The sequence below is a fragment of the Vicia villosa genome, linkage group LG3 (genome assembly GCF_029867415.1).
Source record: "Vicia villosa cultivar HV-30 ecotype Madison, WI linkage group LG3, Vvil1.0, whole genome shotgun sequence".
Lineage (NCBI taxonomy): Eukaryota > Viridiplantae > Streptophyta > Magnoliopsida > Fabales > Fabaceae > Vicia > Vicia villosa.
The window spans coordinates 58,209,629-58,232,205 of NC_081182.1; the positions used below are offsets into that span (position 1 = coordinate 58,209,629).

Genomic DNA, 22,577 nt, shown 5'->3' on the forward strand with positions numbered 1-22,577 from the left:
TCCATTCATAATCCACCATTTGCGTCTGTCTTCCACCTGCTGGGTTGCAAATAATTATTTCAGTTTACAAATCCCTTGTAACATCAACTTCAATTAGAACTCTGGCATATGACACTCTCAATTTCCTAGCAGTACACTCATCCGTCATGATAGGCTTCCCTATAGCACTAGCTATTTTCCCAATACTCTCATCTCCCCACATATGAAGAGGCAGTTGTGGAAATATAACCCAAATGGGAATAACTCGTAGTATATCTTCCTGCAAATTGAATGTAGGCGACCATTCATACAACAGGATCGGTTTCTTATAAATTGAGTAAGGCCCACCCTTGAGTACTGCATCTCTATCCTTCCTTGTCCTAAACCGCACCAGAAAATACCCCTCCTCATGGTAATATAGATCAGGCAAAGTCGCAAAGTTCCATGTGCTCATCATGAATCGTTTCACTGCATTCATAGTTAGTCCTTCCCCTATTTCATATAGGATAAGTGCATCTGCCCAGAAATCCAGTTCAGATTGGATATCCTTTTCGTCGATAGTGACCTCAATCATTCCATCTACAACTTTCGGTGCCGTATATTTCAGCCCCATTCCGTTTGCTGGCAACCTGTTTCCTTTAATCACATCCACCCATAGTTGCGGTGGCTTTTGTTCACCCTCATTCTCCTTCATCTCTTTTTCCTTTTCCCCTTTCTCTTCCACAATTATTTCCAAACCCAGTGTCTCCGGAATCTTCCCCGCTGTCATAGTAATTGATCCACTTGTACTCCCTTTTTCCATGGAACTAGGCGAGAAAACCCTAATTCTCACTGGCGGAGTCTGCGCCGCCTTCTTTTTCGGCCGGCCTCGACCCATTGCAACCCTAATTGCGCCAACTCCCTTCACTGATTTCTCCTACTGATTTGATCCCTAGTCCTAAGACTAGGAATTTAAATCTCCTCAGTAGTCGAAGATCTCGAAGTTTGTTGGAGAACAATCTGTTATCGGAGTAATCTCAGTCGTCGGATCGTTAGGTCACCGGAAATCGCCTGCACAAATCATTTCTTAAATTCAAACACAAAAAATATTATTTTTATTTAGGTATCATTTACAAAAATATTTGGATCAATATTAAATTTTCATATATAAAAATATTTAGATCAATAATAGATTTTTGGAATAAATTTTTCCCGTATATCATTTTTTACTAAAAAAAATTCGATCATAAATACCATTTTTCGTATATAAAAAAAAAAATATATATATATATATATATATATATATATATATATATATATATATATATATATATATATATATATATATATATATATATATATATATATATATATATATATATCAATAATAGATGTTTTTTGTGGAAGAAAGAAGTGAGAAAGTGATAAAAGAGAAAAAATAGAGAATGGAGACACATTTGATAAGTTCGATAAAATATAAGAGTTGTGTTATTTTAATAATAAAATTAAGAACTTTATGGTGCAAAGACCAAAAAGCCGCGATTTTAATTAGTGGCAAAAAATCAAATAAGAGTATTTTTAACTTTTGCATAGCCATTAATTATTTTCTTATATTATAGATATTAATTTATACTAAGATAACAAAAGAGTATTATAATAAATTTCAGAGCAACAAATTTTTTTATATTATAGATTGTTATTTGTTTCTCTTATGATAAAAAATATGTTCATAACAAGCACTCTCACAATTAAGTTAGTTAGTATTTTTTTTCTATAATTGAAATTAGAATTAAGCAATATTGGCATTTTATAGGAATAGAGTATATATATGATTCTCAATAAGACTAAAACTGAAATGAAAGTATAACAAAGAATATGATTTATTTGATCATGTGTTATATAATATAGACACACAAAAATATATAAAATGAAAGAATCATAATAAATTAAAACAGAAGCGAACAAATACATTTGACATATCTAGTAATATGATAAGTTATTCATTATCATACATAACATATCTTTCAGAACTTTGAGCGCCTACACTCAGCAGGAATTCCTTGTGGGAATCGCTTAAGATCATTGCAGTAATTATATATCATGAAGTACTTCTGAACCCATCTCAATCTTCTTCTACCATAAGCATCAAGTTCATTGTTGTTCTGCAGTGTAGAATCAGAGAACGAATTGGAAGACACAGAGGAAAGTTCAGTGGCTTTGAAATTGCGATAGTAAGCTGTAAAGGGTGCTTTGGACCAATCTGTTTTCACCAAACCGCCTCTTGTAGCCCAATCATCAGCATTCCATAGACTTGAATAGATTCTCATTGGTTGGTTCTTTGGGAATGGGACACCAACAGATTCAGCATTCTTGAACAGTCTTATGGGAATGTTGTCAACTAAGAATCTGCAGTTAGTTATATGAATTTGTTAGTTTATGCTTGAAGCACATAATTGAAATGTTTATACGAACTATTTAATATGATTTGATTACTTACATAATGTGTTGTGGTTTCCATTTGATAGAGTAAGTGTGGAAGTTCTTGGTCGGGTCGAACCAAAGGTAGAATTGTTGTTCTCTGTTTCCTTTGCCTTGAGAAAACACATTTGTGTGGAGAATGTAAGGATCACCACTAACATTCCCCAAAAACTCAAAATCAATTTCATCGTGAGTTGGTCCTTGTGATGACAACTGAAACCAGTGAAAATCATATACTATTATTAATGACAACAGCACAAATGCACAATACAAAGAAGCAAAATAGAAACAAAACACATAGCTAGAGAGACAAGTAAAGTATTTGATATCATGAAGAAGCTAAGTGTTAAAGTTTCACAAAATCAGTGTGTTAAGGTGATTAGTTTGGTGCACTTACGTAGTAAGCAGTGACGGTTCCAGCAGAGTTTCCAGCAACAAGTTTGAGTTGCATATCAATTCTACCAAATAAGTATTCTTTCTTGGATTGAAAGCCAGAGCCAGAGGCTTTGTCTAGAGAAAGAGATAGAAGCTGTCCACCATTGAATATCTTAGCACGATGATCACCCCATGTTAGATCAAAGTCTTGGTTGAAATTAGCAGCACATGTAGCTACCAAGGAGCTAATTATCATAACTCCAGCAAGCATATTAATGTGAATAGAAGAAGCCATTGGACACAAAAGTGTTTGTTATTTAGTAATAGTTGTGATGTGAATGATATAATATTATGTTAGAAAGAGGGTTTATATATACGTTGGTGGTATCATGTATTTGAATGAGAATACGTAGGGTGGGGGTGGGACGCGTGAAGGGAAGGTAGGGAAATGGATTCCTCAAAAGCTGGTGACAGCTTTGCAAGTTTTGAGAGCTGGAACATTTTGTTTGGTCATTGATATTTTAAATATGCTTATACTTTTTGTTTTCTTCAACAATGATGCTTTTTTATTTACTCAAGTTGAACAATGATGCTAATAGTTATGGTTTGGGTTTATGCATTGAACTAACGTTATGAATTTGTACTGATCAATGATGATTATCACAGCGTCCTAATTATGAATTTTATATGATTTGGACCAAACAAATTGGAACGGAAATTAGGTGGTGGAAGCCAACTAGATGTGGATGTGATGAAGGAACCTATATTTTAATAATTTTTAATAACATTTTAAATTTCTAATTTTGATCTTTTTGGAGAGACCCTTTTGAAAGCATCCCACAGGAAACTCTAAAATACAATATATAAACTTCTGGAAAATATTTTGAAGAATTTTGTGGAAATTTTGAAAAAATGTCTATAACACTGCTCTTATTTTAAAACATTTAAGATAGATTATAGACAGCTTCTTCACTACTAAACATAATTTCAACCTGTAAGCATCATTAGATCTAACGACGACGGAGAGGAAGTGAAGATTCTCAATTCTTATGTGTATTTTTGAAAAAGTCATAGCGTCTGTTTGTTTCCACGGTAGCATCCCATAAAACGTGCGTTTAGTGTAAAGCTTGGATTTCTAGCTTTTGAATATCACGGTAAAAAGTGTATTGGAACGCGATAAATCAAGCCTGGACGCTGAACCAAACACATGCATAAATTATTTTTCCACTTATGTATATATTTGAAATTAATTTTATTTGCAGTTGATATATTTGACCCTAATTTGAAATTTCTGACATGAGTCACGAGATCACCAATAATGGCATGACCTGCTTATCCCGATCGTTGTGCTGATCCTGCTAGCTTTGTTTAAGCTTTCATAGCCACAGCTGCATTTAATTTCTATTTTGCTGACATGTTTGAATGGAAATATATAAATAAAGCCACGAAAAAATACTAGGGATATGTAAAGCAATTTTTTTTTGAATGGATTATGTAAAATTAAATTTTCAGAGTGTGTTTGAACAATGTAATTAGAAATTTTATAAAAAATTTAAAATCTTAAGTAATTTAAATTATTTAATTAAAATTCATTTACTTTAAATTATTTTATTTGAATATTATATTACGATAATTGATAATTTGTTGTTAAATTTTTAGGATCATTTATTATAAAATTTAAATTTTTTGGACCAAATTAAAAATGGAAAAGTAGGGACGAATTTTTAATTTTTAAAAATTTAAAGGACCAAATTATTAATTTAAAAATTATTAAGAATTAATTTGTAATTTTTTAAAAAATTTTAGGATCAATTTTATAATTTTGAAAAATATGAGGATCAATTTACAAAATTTAAAAAATATGAGGACAAATTTACAAAATTTGAAAAATATGAGTAACAAATATATTATATGGATTGAGAGGAATTTCAAATACTTTGGTTTTTTATGTCATTTTAAAATTATTAAATTTAACTTAGATAAAATACTCTATAAATTTTTATCACTTTAACAATCCTTCATTTTTGTATCCAGACAATAAATTTTGTACAAATTATTTTAAATTTCTTCAAAACATTACATTACCTCATTAAAATACTTTATTCAAACACACTTTAAAAGTGTACTAATTTTATAATAATTTATATTTAGAATTGATTTTTTTAGTACAATATTTAAAATTAATTTTGAATGTAAAAATTAATTCTAAGTCAAAGTTTTATCATCTCTTTCTTTAAATTATAATTAAATTTTGATACTAAATAATTTTTCTCAAAAAAATCAAATATATTAAAATTAGTTTTACTCCAAAAACAAATCAAAAACAAACAAAAGTGACAATTTAAATTAGTGTGAGAAAAACAATGGAGAAGTTCTCCCAAACCCAAAGCATGTCCTTGGAATGAGGACCGTATGATGGACTCTCGAAGGCGGTTGTCATACTTACAAAATAAATTAATAATTTGTTTACATGTATTATTTACTATTATTATTTTCTTTGTCATTAAATCTAGAAAATATGTTAAATGAAATGTAGGTAGTACTTCTCTCGCCTAAATATAAGACTAATAAAAGATTTGTTATGTGATAAGCCATCTACAGTTCATCAAGTGGAGAAAACAAATTCAGTTCCTAGTGATAAACCCTTTGTCAAAAGTCTACAAAAATTGTTTGAGAAAAATAACTGTGAGGTAGAAGTATTATGGGAAAGTCAAATATTGATTAGAAAAATGGAACATTTTGTTATTTGAGTTTTTTTAGAGTAACATTTTTTTTTAAAAGACATATCATATATTCATTCAAAATTTTAAGGTGAGTTCTCTCATTTATAAAATGTTTAATCTCCACTTTTCTAATTAATGTAAGACTTTTCTATAACACTTCCAACTCACACTTGTTTTTCCCAACACTCTCACTCAAATATGAGTCTATCCACAAAGCTCTCCTCAAGCGGAAGCTTTTTCATCCACATACATTTGTACCACCTTTAAAACTTTTTCAACGGAACATTCCTTCTGCCCACCACCATGTATGGAAGACTTTCGGTACAAGTGAGTTAATCCTTCACTCAAATTAACGGCTCATGATACCATTATTGGATCATCAATTTGGGGTTAAAGTGAATGACTGACTCACTTGTATCAAAAGTCCTCTCTATATGGTGGTGGGTAGGAGGCATGTTCCGTTGAAAAATTGTCAATGGCAGTACAAGTGTAAGTGGATGAAAGAGCTTTCGTTTGAGGGGGCACATTATGGAGAGACTCACACTTGAGGGGAAGTATTGAGAATAACAAATGTGAGTTGAAAACTTTGAGAAACAAAGTGTGGGGAAGTCTCATATTGATTAGAAAGTGGAGACTTTAGCATTTATAAGTGAGACAACCCATACACTTGTCACCTAGGTGAGTATGTGATGTGTCTCTCACAAAGGTGTGATTCTCATAAAAAAAGAAAAAAAACTCCAACGTAAATGCTCCTTCATGTTAAACCCCCAAATCAATGTCCCAACAGATAAAAATTAACCTAGATCAACTCAGAGTCGAAGCGTGTGGAAATGGTGGTGTCACTTATAAGGATGGAAAAAAAAATTACGACGACACAAATTTTTATTATTGGGATAAAAGAAAATAAGATGAGAGAGAAACTCATGCTTCTCTCTAATCTGTAAACCATATACCATCAAAACACCAAACCACTAGTACCCGTTGCAATTCACATCCCACTTAATCATAAGTTTCATCATTATATTTAAACTATTATGGAATGGAAAAAGGTGGGAAGCAGAAGACAGCGTAGGTTCTTCCAAAATAGATGGGATGTTCACATAGGCTATAGGAACATACAAAAGGAGGACAAGAAAACGCACGCTTCGTTCTTCACAGAGTTTCCAAATACCTGGGGAAAAGGAACTTTATGCAATCTGCAAGGACTATGGTGATATTGATGAAGTTCTGGTTCCTTCAAAGAGGGATGCTAGAGGAAGAAGATTGATGATGTTTTGGTTCTTCCGTATTATCACTTATTCAGCTGCCATAATTTCCCTTTTTTTAGTGTGCCATTTAGAATTTTTGTCTTTTTCTAGTCGAATGTCGCCATATCAATTCCATTTTAGGTTCGAGGAGCATTTTAACGATAACATTAATCTCTAAAGAGCTTTCATCTTTGCTAGTAAAATATTTTGGCTTCCTTTTTTAATTAATATTTTGAGGTGTCCTTTAGATGGACACAACCATCAGGGTTGTGGTTGTTTGTCAAATGGTACTTGTATTATTTCATGTTATCATCTTTGAGGTATCCTAATACTGATCTCGAAAATTAGATGTCTCTTTTCTTAAACTTGGTGTGAAATCAAGACTCTCCATCTATTTTGTTTTGATGAAGACAAAGTAATAATCAAAAGATCATGTCAAAAAGTATGGAAAAAGCCTCAAGTGAATTTAATCAAATCAAGTACTCAAGATTCATCATGCGTAAAAGCTAGCATCAAAGAATTCAAGAATTATATTTTGAAGAATAGCATTGATCTTGATTTATTAAGGTATAAGCATGCAATTTATATTGATAACTTAGTGCTCAATATTCTCCTAAATATTTAGTTGCATGCATGGTCCTTTTGGTTAAAATATCAATCTTTTCCTATATTTCAAATCAAAGTTGTTTGCTGTCAGGAAACAGATTTCCTGAACTGGAAACAGATTTCCTGTATTTGGAAACAGATTTCCAGAACTGTTTTTTAACATGGAAATCGATTTTCTATATGGGTAAATCGATTTCCAGTATCAGTTTTTGAATTTTTAGACACAACGCTTAAGGGAAATCGATTTCCTATAATGGTAAATCGATTTCCAGCGTACCAGAGTCAAAAAACAGTATGTTTCAAATCTGAACGTGAACCATTTTAATACCATCAATCTTTGCACCTTTTCATTGAATCATACTCATTCCTAGGGGTGTTAAGACACTATATATACTCTATATTTTCATATTTGAATCTCACCTCTTTCATTACAATTTACCATATTTTTTATCATATATTTTCATATATACAAGTGTTTCATACTTGAACTTTCATTGAAACTTTTTCTACACATTGTTAGAAAAGTTTCTCATTCATACATAAACACTTGAGCACTATTATATCATTGTAAATTGTCTTGCTTGAAAGATAAGATCAATCTTATAGATTGATATATGTTCATCAACTTTATTACTCAAATATTTTCCAGATTTGGTTTGTAAATTCTTGCTGTCCAGGATTGTTGGAAACAAGTTAGTAGAAAGGAAAGGATTGTTTTCTTGTTCTACTTGGTTGGCTGTTCTTGTTGTCCAGAATTGTTGGAAGCAAGAAAGTCATTAAGGGAGGATTGTTCTCTTAATGTACTTAGTAAAAATCCAAGAGGATTGTTCTTGGTGGTTTTGTTAGAAGATTGTAGGAGGAGTCTTGGTATAGGCTTGTACAAAGATCTAACAATAGTGAAATCTCTTCCATGTTGAAAAGGGATTGGAGTACTCTCGGATTGTAAGGGGAACCAGTATACATCATTGTGTTCTTTACTTTTCCGCATTTACGGCTTTCACAAATCATAACCAGAAAAGAAAGTAACATATTTCTAAACCCTTGCACCAAACCAGAAAAATAAGAACAACAAGTATTCAAAAACCGGATAAATCTTCAAAGTCCTAATTCACCCCCCCCCCCTCTTAGGCGCACTCAATAACTTACACTTGGTTCTTACACACTCTTTATAAATACGATTGACAAAGGCGGCTAGGGAAGAATAGTGGTTGAATCTTCTTGGGGGACCTCTGAAGTATTTCTCCCTATTCTTATAATCATCGCAATAAGTATCATTTTAATTCTTTCTTGATGATTCGTATGAAGAAAAAAACTCTAGTAGATATTATTCAGTTTTTCTAGTTCGTTTACCTTTTCTCGAACTTTTCCTTATGAAGTTTCTTCTCGTACTTGATGTAGGCCTAGACTCCCTTTGTGTCCTAAAGCCATTTTATTTTGCAAAGGGAATTTGGGGAAGACCATAAATTTAAAAGGTATACTTTCATTCAGATGTCAACATTTTTCCCCTAAACTATGACTTCCAATGTCTACATGGTTTTGGAATTCTACGAAAGGTTGTAAAGTTGGAGTTGAATTGTTGACATAATTTCTCCCACGATCCAATGAAGGTTTCTCATCGACTTTTTAACCACATACTAGATAATCGAGGATACCTTAAACTTTTTTGCCGTAATGGTTTGAATCAGTCACTGTGTCGTATGTTTCTGTCTGAGGGGGTTTCTCCAAGAATATGAGAATGGGAAAGCTTGTGACTCTTCTAGCTAACGACCCTTCAATGGGGGTTTGAGTTTTATATAATCCTAGGTGACATGGGCCAATGTTGTCTATACATTGTCAAGGAGAGCATGATTATTTTGATGTTTGATTACTCATATGGGTAAACCTATGAGATGGTGTATTGTTCCAACGACGAAGGTAAAAGGGAAATACAAATAAATAAAGTAAATATATGCAGCAAATAAAATTACAAAACAGTATGATTTATTATCCTTTGTAGGGCAAAATTGTTTATTATAGAAAACAAATTAATCGTGAGCGTTACACAATTGACCATACTTTTACTTAATTGACACGAGTGAAATCTGCAACGAGAGACTATTCCATCTACATGCTAGCTCTGAACGAATGGAAATCTTAGAGAGAACTTAAATTCAGAATCATAGTGTAACTATGATTTTTAGAATATCTAAATGAGTGATTATCACCTAAGTATAACGATTCTATTTATAGAGTCACTTATATGTTAGTGTAAGTCCTAGAAGCCAATAGTTAGAAAATTTTTATTTATATTGAATTATTTCTTAATAATAAAAGACATTTATTTATTATGTTTTTTTTCTAAAATAATAAAGTCCTTAGAATATTAGGTTTGTTTCATGAAACATTAAATGTGACTTAATCATGAGATTCCATTAAACATAAGGACATTATTCTTAAAGTCTCCATAGTCAAGCTTTCTTGTAAAGTGGAATAACATTAACACGTTGAGACTATTATGTCGATAGATTGATGATTACATATCATGGATCATGGATAAAGAGTTATCAAATCTTCACCTAAGTATGAATATTATGAGTAATATTTATACTTGAATGACCCACAATGATAATACATTATAGTTGTGGGGGGTATTAAGTTATAATGTTTTTTTTTTGGCTTTTATTTTTCTGTTTTGATTTATCAAGTTAAAATCTATAAGAGAATTTCTTAATGCACCTTATAGATTACTAGAACACCGCGTGGAAATATAAATATACCTCTATATTTAAAAAATGCAAGAAATCTAGAAAATCTAGAAAAAGATAACATTTGTATTGAAAAAAGAAAAACCAAATTTTGAAGCAAAGGATGGTGTGCAGTCTGCTCCAACACAGATGATGTGAAAACAGGTGAATAAAATTTATTTTAGTTCATGTATTAATAATAAAATATGGCAATAGTAGAAAAATAGTATAAGAATAATTAAAAGAGAATAATAAGAAAGAAACATGAATGCTGAAAATTGAGAGCATACACGTGGATGGCATATTGAAAAAAAAGGCAAAATAGTATTTGGTAGAACATATAATTTTTTTATATGATAGATTACAGATACTATATCAAGAAAAACAAATTACAGAACAAGATCTGGGAAAATTGAAATATTTGTTGCAATAAATAGGATACAACTACTTTTTATGACCAAAAAGAAAGAGCTAGGAAAAAAATGTTAACAACCACAACAACCAAAAAGAAAGACTAAAGCCACGCTCTGTTAGAGTACTGACAATTGAGTTAGAGCAATTAAAAAAATTCAAAAATGTATTTTTAAAAATATATTTTTGAATTAATATTTTTACAAAACAAATACGTGATTTAGGCTGTGTTTGGTAAAACTAGCTGGTAGCTGGTGACTGATAGCTGATAAGTTAATTTGACTGTTTGGTAAATTAGTTGTTACACTAGCTGATAGATACAAAATGACACAAAAAGACATTCTTATTAAAAAATTTGTCATTTATTTATCTTATCATATTATATTATTATATTATTAAATTAATTTATATTTGATAAAAATAAATATATTAATACAAACTTACAAAACAATTTTAATATATGTGAAAAACTTAAGAAAAATCAAAATATTTAAATTTGTATATAAATTATATAAATAAATTTAACGAAATACATGAAATTTGAATTCAGTTAAATTAATCAAAATTAATGATAAAAATAAGTTTATTATTTAATATTATACCATAAAAATATAACAAAAAATTTTAATTTTCTTCGTCTAGGTTAATCTCATTGATTCTTCGATTACGTTTCACTAACTTGAGAATTATCAACACTATTTCAAAATTTATTGTATACTCTATACCAAAAAAAATAAAATTTGTTATATACTTTAGATGTTATTAAAAACATTAAAGATTAAAAAAAATATTAAACATTGAATCATAATATATATTGAAGGGTAAAAATAGATTTTTGTTAAAATAATAAGGGTATAAATGGAAGAAAAAGTCACAAGTTAAAAGCTATAAGCTCAAAAGCTACTTCAAATAACTTTTTAAAAAAAAGACAAAAACTAATAAAAAAGTTAAAAGCTAAAAGCTAAAAATAGTTAGCAAACAGAGTTTTTTTATTTATATGAGCTGAAAAGATAAAAGCTAAAAGTTAAAAGTTCTTTTTATGGCATTACCAAACAGACTCTTACTTACGTATGTCTTTAGTATATTTTAAAGGTGTTTAAAAATACATTTCAATATTTAAAGGACATTTTCAAATTTTTATATGATACTTTTCAACTGTGTAAAGTGTAATAAAAAGATTTCCAATCGATAATTCTCTAACAACACTTTCTGATTTGGCTATATATTATATTCTCTACTCCAAATCATTTATAAAATTTAGTTTTTTTAGTAAATAATACAATTTTGAGTTTTATTTTCTTTTCTATAGGAATTACACACTTCCATTATGCAATGTTTTTTTTAGAAGGCAATAGATTAGAAAAATTGCACTAGGGGTGCAACCCTTACAAAACCAAACTAAACAGAACTAACACCTGCTAAGGGCACTTTGTACCAATCGTAAAAACAAAAATTGGATAAAGAAAGACAAAGGGACACCCATCTCCAAGAGAAAAAAAGAGCATTGTTAAGAACCCATTCAAAACTATACAATTTGTTCTCAAAAACCATGGAATTTCTCATAGTCCATAGGCTTCAAATAATTGATATCCACACAATGTTGCTCTTCGCCTTAATGCTTTTTGTCTTCACTTTCTCCTGAATTGCACCGAAGGATATGAAATCAGCAAGGGATAGAAACTGAACAGCCCCCAACCAGACAAAAATCCTTTCCCAAATGGATTTAGACACCGAGCAGTCGAAGAACAAATGATTCAAATTTTCCGCTTGAACGTCGCAAAAGGGGCAGTTCGCAGAAGCAATATTAGGAACATTCCTACGAAGCAACTGATCTTTTAAAGGTAATCTACCAGCCAAGAATCTCCATGAAAAAACCTGAATTCTTATCGGAATTTTTAGAGCCCAAATAGTTTTCATCCAGCTGACCATGTTAGATTGCCAAGCTAAATCTTTGGCTTCCTCCATTACCGATCGAACAGAAGAGACGCTAAAATGGCCTGATGGATTTAGAGTCCATACAAAAGAATCCAGATCCTCTTCGGCCAGAGAGATAGGCTGCAGCATGGAATGAAGAATTCTCCATTGATCTTGAACAGAGTCGCTGGCAGCAACAAAAACGTTCCGCTGCTGTCCCTGAACCGAGCCAGAATTCCCTCCTATCACACTTTCAGCGCGCCAACTATGAATGTCACCTTGCTTGTGAAAAATATCTTCAACCGACGATAGTTTTTTGGTTGAAAGATCATACAAATCGGGAAAAGAGGCTCGAATTGTTTGATTTCCCAACCAAATACTATCCCAGAAGAGAATATTTTTACCATTTCCTACTCTACATTTGACAAAACTAGAGAATCCTTCCTCCATACCTCCTATGTTGATGTTATTTGTCATGACATCTCTCCACCAAATAGAATCTTCCTTACTAATGAAATCACCATTGTTTGCTAGCACCTTAAGTCTTGGATTGGAATATCTCAAATCTAAGAAACTCCTCCAAATAACATCTTTTTTCGTAAGGATTCGCCACTTCCACTTTAAGAGAAGAGCCTTGTTCATTTCTCTCACATCCCTAATCCCCAAACCTCCTTTTTCCTTGGATTTGCAAACAATATCCCACCTAACCCAATGTATGCTCCTTTTATTCGCGTTTCCACTCCACAAGAAATTGCTTAGAATCTCTCTTATCTCTTGAATTATTTTCTTAGGGGCTTTATAAAAAGAGAAAGAGAAAGTAGGGATAGCGTTGATGACCGAGTTGATAAGGGTCAACCTTCCCCCAATTGAGATGTTCCTCCCGTTCCAAGAGGAAAGCCTATTCTTGATATATAAGATAAGATCCTTCCAAGTTTTCCTACTTCTAGGATTAGCACCAACCAAAATACCTAAGAACTTAAAAGGAAAGGCTCCTTTTTTACAATCAAGGAACGAGGTATCCGTATGCATCAACCAATCACTAACATTAACCCCTAGGACATTACTTTTGTTGAAATTAATTTTTAAACCCGAAACAAGTTCAAAACCTCTCAAGATCACTTTCAAACTCCAAAGATTATCGCAAGTAGGCTCCCCTAAAATTACGGTGTCGTCCGCGAATTGAAGGATATCCACAACTTCCTTATCACCATAACTAAAAGGTTTGAAATCCCCTACCTCCACCAATTTTTTGACAATAGAGGTTAAGCCTTCCATTACAAGCACGAAGAGAAAAGGAGAGAGTGGGTCTCCTTGGCGAAGGCCTCTTTGAACCGCAAACTCTTTGGTTGCACTCCCGTTGACCAATATGGACATATGGCTAGAGAACACGCAAACTTCCATCCAAGACATCCACTTCCCACCAAACCCCATAAGCTTCATTTGATGCCTAAGATAATTCCAAGAGACCGAATCATAGACTTTCTCGAAATCTACCTTAAGCAAAAGACAACTTCTCTTCTTCCTTTTAGACCAATCAATAATCTCATTAACCAAGAGGACACCATCCATCATGTTTCTATTAGGAACAAACGCGGTTTGATTCGAAGATATCAAATTACCTATCACTTTTTTAATTCTATTGGCTAAAAGTTTTGCCAATATCTTGTAAATACTCCCCACCAAGCATATAGGACGATATTCCTTCAAATTTTGGGGATTCTTACACTTCGGGATCAAGGTTAAAAATGAAGAAGTGATGGCTTTCACAAGCTTCCCTTTAGAATGAAAAACCTTGCAAAGTTCCAAAAAATCCCCTTTGAGAAGATTCCAAAATATCTAGAAAAACTCGAGGGAGAAACCATCCAGACCCGGGCTTTTTTTACCTTCACAAGACCAAATAGCCTCCTTAATTTCATCTTCCGAAAACGGGCTTTCCAAGAACATTACTTCTGCCGGTTGTAAAACATTAGAACAAGAGTTATTATGCACCGGCCTACAATGAACATCTTCCTTGAAGAAATCTCTAAAATGGGCATGGGTGAAATCCTTGACCTCTTTCACCTCCTCCACTCTCCCGTAGTTGGTGGCTAAAGAGCATAAAGAGTTTCTCCTCATTCTCTCCTTAATGGAATTATGGAAATATCGAGTGTTTCCATCTCCTTCATATAACCACAGTTGCCGAGATTTGATACGGAGAAGACTCTCCTTTTTAAAGAGGTTAGTCCAAAAACTCGCCATCGCCTTAGATCTCTCCTTAACCATCTCTTCCGGAACATCCCCTGCAAAATAAACAAACAAGTTATCAAAAAAATTCATCTCCTCCCCGGACTTCTCTATGTTAAGGTCCAACCACCCGTACACCTCCTTGTTCCACCAAGAAAGTCTCTTCTTCAGAAATTTAAGTTTTTCTACGAAACAAAAATCACCTCTCCCTTTAATGCTAAAGTTTTACCACTCCTTCGTGACAAACGGAATGAAATCTTCATGGTTGAACCAAGAGTTGTTGAACTTGAATGGTTTAGGGCCCCAATTTTGTTTATTATCTTTTAACCAAATCGAGGTATGGTCGGATATGTCTCTATCTCCTATGAATTGGCCTTCCACCTTCCAATCTTCAATAAAGTCTTCCGATAAAAGAAATCTATCAAGCCGACTCATTGCTTTACCATTACCATTGAACCAAGTAAATTTACCTCCTATAGTCGGGACATCCACCAACTCCATCCCTTCAATAAAGTCGTTGAACTCCGACATCTCTTTTCTAAAACTCCTTCCGAATTTTCCTACCCTTTCCTCCAAAGAGGAGATAGAGATGAAATCCCCACCTATACACCAAGACCCTTTTACATTATTAGACTTGAAATCCAAAAGGCAATTCCAAGTTTCCAGCCTCCGTCTGCTATCACAAGAGGCGTAAACGTTAACAAAGTATATCAACTTACCATTCTTTTCCACACAAAGCCCAAGAAAACATTGTCTTTTAAAACTGAAAATCAGATTGAAAAGGTTCTTCTTCCACATAGTTATTAAACCTCCCGATGCCCCGTTCGCCTCCGAAAAAGACCACTCCACAAAGTCATCACCCCATAAATCTCTAACAATTCCACTGTCCACCACACTCAATTTAGACTCCTGAATAAAACATATATCAACCATACCTTTCTTATTATGGAAACCAACTTTTTTCTTTTTACCCTATTTCCACCTCCTCTCATGTTAAGGGACAGCACTATCATTTGACACCCTGATTATTTTTCTCCTTAGGATTACTCCCCTCTTTTTTCTCACCCTTCTTAAGTTCCCCCAGCTTACTAATCGAATCAAAATCAGAAGACAAATTAGATATTCCCAATCTCAACATAGAATTCCATAAGCCTGTGGATGCTTTACTCATAACACCATTTACTATCCTAGAGTTGCAATTACGGAAATCAGAATGGTTCAAGGATTCACAAGAAAGGGGCAAACCTCCTAAAAGATAGTTATTTTTGTAGAATAAAACAGAACCTGGATTAGTTGCTCGACACTGCTCCACCCGAGTTGGAGCATAGTTCTCCGCAGGATAAACGAAATCCTCCACCACCGACCCAAGTTGAAGAACCTCTTTTATCTTCTTCCGCACTTTTCTGGAATTCTTCAATATTCTGATTTTCTCCGGTTCCCCTTCCAACGCGATATTCTCTTTAGCGGAGGAGGAGAAAAACTCCCCTTTGCAGTTACTATCATCAGGAGGACCCAGAATAGAAGAGTCCAATACATTGTGAAGATTCACTCTTTGGTCTGGGACAAGACCAGAATTTCCTTGGGACTCTGGGCCACAAATCACATCTTCTATTGGGCTTTTTAAAAAAAGGCACACTTTGTTGTTTGAAGGCCCATTAGATAGGATAGGTGAAGAATCCACCTCAGCAGATACAAAAACGAATAATCCTGCGGGCCCCTCCTTATTCAGACACGCCACCTGTTCCTCGCTTTTCTTAAAACTAACCTTTTCTATGCTACCCTCTTCCCTACTCAATGAAAAGGAGGATATACTATCTTTTGTATTAGGAGAACCTGGACTCGCTGGACAAAACGAAGTAATGACCTTATTATCTGCTCCAATATCAAGATCCTCTGGGCCCACGACAGCAGTCCCAGCAGTCCTACCTTTTGGTGAAACCTCTGGTGGAACTATAACCTGCTTTTGGATGTCAGATTTGACCTTTTCAAAAAAGAAGTCTGCGCCCGTACCTCGATCCTCCCCCATCGCCTCCAAACCTTCCTTTCCCCCTGACCCCAACACCGACGAAGAAGAACTGCCGGAGAAAACTGATGACTCCGAAGCTCGACTAGAATTATCTGAATCCTCCAGATGCACCTGATATTCTTCTAAGAGCATAATATTGAACCACAAACCGTCTAAGCAAACGGAAACATTATTCCTGATCAACTCAACAGAGTGAGTGAAAACCATAACCTTCAGAACATCCAGCCTGACTGGATTAGCGTTGATGCATTCGAAATTCGCGACACTTCCCAAATCTGCAAACAGAGACTCCAGGAAGTTTTTGTTTCTCACATGACTTGGAATCCCGTAGCACGAAATCCACACAGCCCTAACACACTCCACATCCGTGGGCCGCCAGTTTCTAACCTCTTTGAACAACAGGTCTTTCCAACCCCCTTCTTCAATCAGCAAAGCTTCAAGATCCCCCTCCACTAATTCCTCTAACAGACAGTTGTTGGGGCCTAGCAGAATTTCCCTAACCGAGAAAAATCCTTCCTCTGATAAACTCTGATTCACACTGAAAGCAAGACCAGGGGTGTGAACGATCCCTACTTTCTTGTTGCTAAGACACTTCTTTTCCTCTTCACTTGTAGAATAGCAGAAAGATTTACTGGACTCCATCTTCTCCAATGGAACGCGAACCGAGGAACCCTTCAAGACCTCCACAAAACTTTTGGATGGACCAGAGCTTTGGATCTTATTAGCTGCTACATGCGGTGGTGAAAAGAACGTCTTCTTACGATGGTCAAGAGGATTCGTTCTATGCGCAACGAGCTCCTTTCTTTTGATTTTAGAGATATTAGCCTTTAGCTTTCTCCCTTCCAACCACACGTTGTCTAGCTTAACCTCCAACACCCTGGTATCTACCACGTCAAGAAACCTCACAAAACCGAACCTCGATCCCCTCCAATCCTTCTTAGGGGGGATGACGATTTCCTCCACCAAGCCAAAATCCTTGAGTTCGAAGAACAAATCTTTCGCTCTCCACTTCTCTTCAAAATCTGTAATGAAGAAAGTTGTTGATACCCCAGCTACTCCTTCAATATCATTTATCCAGATATCCCATCTCACTTTGTTGAAATCTCTACCTTTATTCCTGATGATCTTAGACCACCCTCCACCAACTCGATTGCTAGCTTGAACCATGATGACAAATCACAAAAACGCAAAAAACAAAGCCCTAACACACACTCTCTCTAACTTTCTCTCTCATAACTCTCTATTATCTTAATTGTATTTACTCCATTATGCAATGTTAACAGCATGTTACAAGCTTAGTTTTTTAATGGATGGATATAAGCACATCTCAAAACAGATTAATTTTTGTTGAAAAAACAATTTATTTATTTATCTAAAAGTATTTTTAATGATATTAGAATGGAGAAAATTATCTGATATTAACGTACAATAAAATATACAAAATTATAGATATCAATGTTATTCCTACAGTATTCCTTACACTTAAACTATATTTACTGTTCACAGATACGATGAACAGTAATGTGAACATTGATATGAACAGTGCCGTAAACAGTGTTGTGGCCGTGAATAATCCCCACATAATATAAAATTAAAATTGATCAATAAAGTAATGAAATTGATTAATGAACTTCCAAATATTAAAATTAATTCTTAGTAATAAAACAAAATTGATTAATAAAATGTTAAAAATTGGTTAACGAAATGATGATGGTTAATAAATAATTATATATTAAAAATAATTTTTAGTAATTAAATTAAATTAATTAATAAAATATAAAATATAGATTAATAAAGTTATGAAATTCATTAATCACACAATTTTATATTGATATTTTTTATTAAAAAAATATAAATAAATACATCTTAAAAATATATTATTATAATATTTTTGTGTTCACCATATATTGATGAATAGTGAAATATCAAATGAGAGCATTTTTAAATGAGAGATGAAAACAATAAGTATCAACTATTGGATTCATCAAGAGAGAGAATTTAATAGCCACATTAATGTATTAACATTCTCTCTCTTGATGAATTTAATAGTTGATATTTATTTCTCTCGTTGCTCACTTAAAAATGTTCTCACTTAATATGATCCTTATATATATATATATATATATATATATATATATATATATATATATATATATATATATATATATATATATATATATATATGAGGAGGGTTATATTTACTCCAAATCTAGACCATTGATTTTTTTCAATCCAGTGGTTAAAGAATAATAAGTAATTAAATGTGAAGAGAGAAAAATGTTACTTATTATTTTTAAGCATTAGATTGAAAAAAATCAATGGTATAAATTTGGAGTAACTTATAATAACTTACTCCTGTAATAAATATAACCCTATATATATATATATATATATATATATATATATATATATATATATATATATATATATATATATATATATATATATATATATATATATATATATATATATATATAGGGGACGACTCAAGTGAGAACACTTGGTTCTTAAAATCAACAAATCTAAATCTAATGGTTGTGATTCATTGTTCTCATTTCTCATAATAACCCAGTGTTCTCACTTGAGTCGTCCCCTATATATATATATATATATATATATATATATATATATATATATATATATATATATATATATATATATATATATATATATATATATATATATATATATATATATATATATATATATATGAGGAGGGATCAAATTACACCCGAAGAGTTACACCACGAGTTACACTCGTTCAATAACTACATCTCGAATTAATATTTTTTAAATTTAACTATTGGATTGAAACATAATATCATATAGATCATACCTATAAAGTTTGAGCTTAATCTATAATGATTTGCTATGTCATTGAATTACATCAAAATTAACGTTATATGAAAGTTCATTTTGACGTTAATCTTTGGATATCTTGATGATATAGTAAATGATTATAGATTAAGCTCAAAATTTATAGGTATGATCTATATGATATTATGTTTCAATCGAACGGTTGAATTTAAAAAATATTAATTCGAGATGTGGTTATTGAACGAGTGTAACTCGTGGTGTAACTTTTCGGGTGTAATTTGATCCCTCCTCATATATATATATATATATATATATATATATATATATGTATATATATATATATATGTATATATATATATATGTATATATGTATATGTATATATGTATATGTATATATATATATGTATACATATACATATATATATATGTACATATATACATATATATATATGTACATATATACATATATATATATATATATATATATATATATATATATGTGTGTGTGTGTGAGACTAGTTATTATTATATATACATATACATATATATATATATATATATACATATATATACATATACATACATATACATATACATATATATACATATACATATATATACATATACATATATATACATACATATACATACATATATATATATATATATACATATATATATATATATATATATATATGTGTGTGTGTGTAATATTATAATTTATATGTAGTACTCATTGCTTTAAATGTGATTGTCTCGGTCCGTGACTAGTTATTATTAACCCACAATTATAATACTAGTACTAAACAAGCCTAACTAGATTCTAGGTTAATTAGTGGTTTCACTGTTTCATTCTATTTAAATTAAAATTATAAATTTGTATATGCTAATAATATGTAAAGATATTATCCATTTAAAATTTCAGTTATATTTAAAAATATTAAATTATATTAAAGATAATAATTATAAATAATAATTGTGATACAAAAATTATTATAGTGTGTTTGTTTTCAACGGTAAACTATGCCACAAACGGGCGTCTAACTAAAACTTAAATTTATAACTCCCAAAATTCACCTTAAAATAATAACATACAATTTTTTTATTTTCAACGCCAAACCTAACATTCCATTAAACTGAAAGTTATAACAATTAATCTAAACCAAAAGCATCTTTATAGATGCATCACATGACATCTAGTGATTCACAATTCATATCTTAAAATGAAGTAAAGTACAAGAGGTTCATAATTCATATCTTAACATGAAGTAAAGTACAAGAGGTTCACGTTTCACACATGTCTTCTTGTCTTCTTGTATCTAAGAAAATTACAAACTAGCCAAACTTAAATCCTTAAAATTAAACAAATTTCACTGTCAGATACAGATTCGTCACGCCAAACATCACACCATCCATATATAACAAACTTGTATCCTATCCTATCCATGCACTGCACATCACACAATTCCTCTCCATCCCTAGTACCGGTGCATTTCACGCGCCACCACTACCATGGCAGCAACACACCCAAACCACCGTTTCCTCATCATCTCATACCCTATACAAGGTCACATAAACCCCGCCCTCCAACTCGCCAAACGACTCGCTACTTTAGGCGCAAACGTCACTTTCGCCACCACTATCTACTTACACAGTCACCTTGTCAACAAACCAACCACCCCCGGCCTCTCCTTCGCCACCTTCTCCGACGGCTACGACGACGGACTCACAACAAGCGACGACAAGGTCATAGTCTCCTACGTATCCGAGCTTACGCGCCGCGGCTCAGAGTTTCTCAGAAACATAATACTCTCCGCCAAAGAAGAAAATCATCCTTTCACTTGCTTAACCTACAGCATCCTCCTTCCTTGGGCCGCCAAGGTGGCGCGTGAGCTTCATCTCCCATCGGTGCTACTGTGGATTCAAGCAGCAACAGTTTTTGATATCTACTATCACTACTTTCATGAACATGGTGACTACATCAAAAACATATCAGCGGAAGCCATAGAATTACCAGGATTGCCATTCTCTCTTAAGAAATGTGACATTCCTTCATTTTTATTGGCTTCGAGTCCTTACACTTTTGCTCTTCCATCTCTCAAAGAACACATTCAGATTCTCGAAGAAGAAACCAACCCGAGAATACTTGTGAACACAGTTGAGGAATTTGAATATGAAGCACTGAGAGAAGTTGATGTTGGTAAAATTGAAATGATACCGATCGGACCGTTGATTCCGTCGGCTTTCTTGGACGGTAAGGATCCTTTGGATACTTCGTTTGGTGGTGATGTTATTAGTGTCGATTCGGAGGATAACTACCTTAAATGGTTGGATTCAAAAGATGAACTGTCTGTTGTTTATGTTTCATTTGGTACACTTGCTGTTTTGTCTAAGAGACAAATGGAGGAAATTGCACGTGGGCTGTTGGATTCTGGATTTTCATTTTTATGGGTAATTAGAGATACAAAATCACATGATGATAGTGATGAGTTGAGTTGTAGAGAGGAACTAGAGAGGAATGTTAATGGAAAGATAGTGAAATGGTGTTGTCAAGTGGAGGTTCTGTCGCATAGTTCAATAGGTTGTTTTGTGACACATTGTGGATGGAATTCAACATTGGAAAGTTTATGTTCAGGGGTTCCTATGGTGGCGTTTCCACAATGGACAGATCAAACTACTAATGCAAAGTTGATTGAAGATGTGTGGGGGAGTGGGGTGAGGATGGTTTGTGATAAGGAAGGGGTAGTGAAAGCTGAGGAAATTAGGAGGTATTTGGATGTGGTTATGGGGAAGGGAGAAAAAGGAGAGGAACTTAGAAGGAATGCTAAGAAATTGAAGAGTTTGGCTAGGGAAGCTGTGAAGGAAGGAGGGTCTTCGGATAAGAATTTGAGGAGGTTTTTAGATGATGTTGGATGTGAGTGAAAGTTAGTTAGCTCTTGTTTTCTTTAGCTATTGGGATGTTAGTTTTGAAGAGAAAAAGATTATGTTTGAGTGTATCCTAATAATGCTTCACTTGTAACATGTTGTATGCCAAGACAAATCTTTTCAAAAAATTATATCACTTTGTGATTGGTTC

At 32.8% G+C, this 22,577-nt stretch overlaps 3 protein-coding genes across 3 annotated transcripts; 1 reads left to right on the forward strand and 2 right to left on the reverse strand.

Moving 5' to 3' along the window:
* Positions 1-1,814: 1,814 nt before the first annotated feature.
* Positions 1,815-3,173, reverse strand: LOC131661569 (xyloglucan endotransglucosylase/hydrolase 2-like). The gene is made up of 3 exons (XM_058931152.1): positions 2,834-3,173; positions 2,456-2,649; positions 1,815-2,364 (listed from the first exon to the last, which is right to left on the reverse strand). Exons 1-3 carry the CDS (start codon positions 3,104-3,106, stop codon positions 1,983-1,985), a joined length of 849 nt encoding a protein of 282 aa, XP_058787135.1. The 5' UTR covers positions 3,107-3,173; the 3' UTR covers positions 1,815-1,982.
* Positions 3,174-12,096: 8,923 nt separating this feature from the next.
* On the reverse strand, positions 12,097-13,077 carry LOC131658145 (uncharacterized). Its single transcript, XM_058927475.1, has one exon. It carries the CDS (start codon positions 13,075-13,077, stop codon positions 12,097-12,099), a length of 981 nt encoding a protein of 326 aa, XP_058783458.1.
* A 7,791-nt stretch (positions 13,078-20,868) lies between these two features.
* LOC131661573 (phloretin 4'-O-glucosyltransferase-like) lies at positions 20,869-22,557 on the forward strand. Its single transcript, XM_058931154.1, has one exon. It carries the CDS (start codon positions 21,014-21,016, stop codon positions 22,421-22,423), a length of 1,410 nt encoding a protein of 469 aa, XP_058787137.1. The 5' UTR covers positions 20,869-21,013; the 3' UTR covers positions 22,424-22,557.
* The last annotated feature ends 20 nt before the right edge of the window (positions 22,558-22,577 follow it).

Coding starts and splice junctions, on each gene's coding strand:
- LOC131661569 (XM_058931152.1), bottom strand. CDS start 3,106: ATGGCTTCTTCTATTCACATTAATATGCTTGCTGGAGTTATGATAATT. Junction 2,650..2,833: donor GAACCGTCACTGCTTACTAC/GTAAGTGCACCA, acceptor CACTGGTTTCAG/TTGTCATCACAAGGACCAAC. Junction 2,365..2,455: donor TGGAAACCACAACACATTAT/GTAAGTAATCAA, acceptor AACTAACTGCAG/ATTCTTAGTTGACAACATTC.
- LOC131658145 (XM_058927475.1), bottom strand. CDS start 13,077: ATGAACAAGGCTCTTCTCTTAAAGTGGAAGTGGCGAATCCTTACGAAA.
- LOC131661573 (XM_058931154.1), top strand. CDS start 21,014: ATGGCAGCAACACACCCAAACCACCGTTTCCTCATCATCTCATACCCT.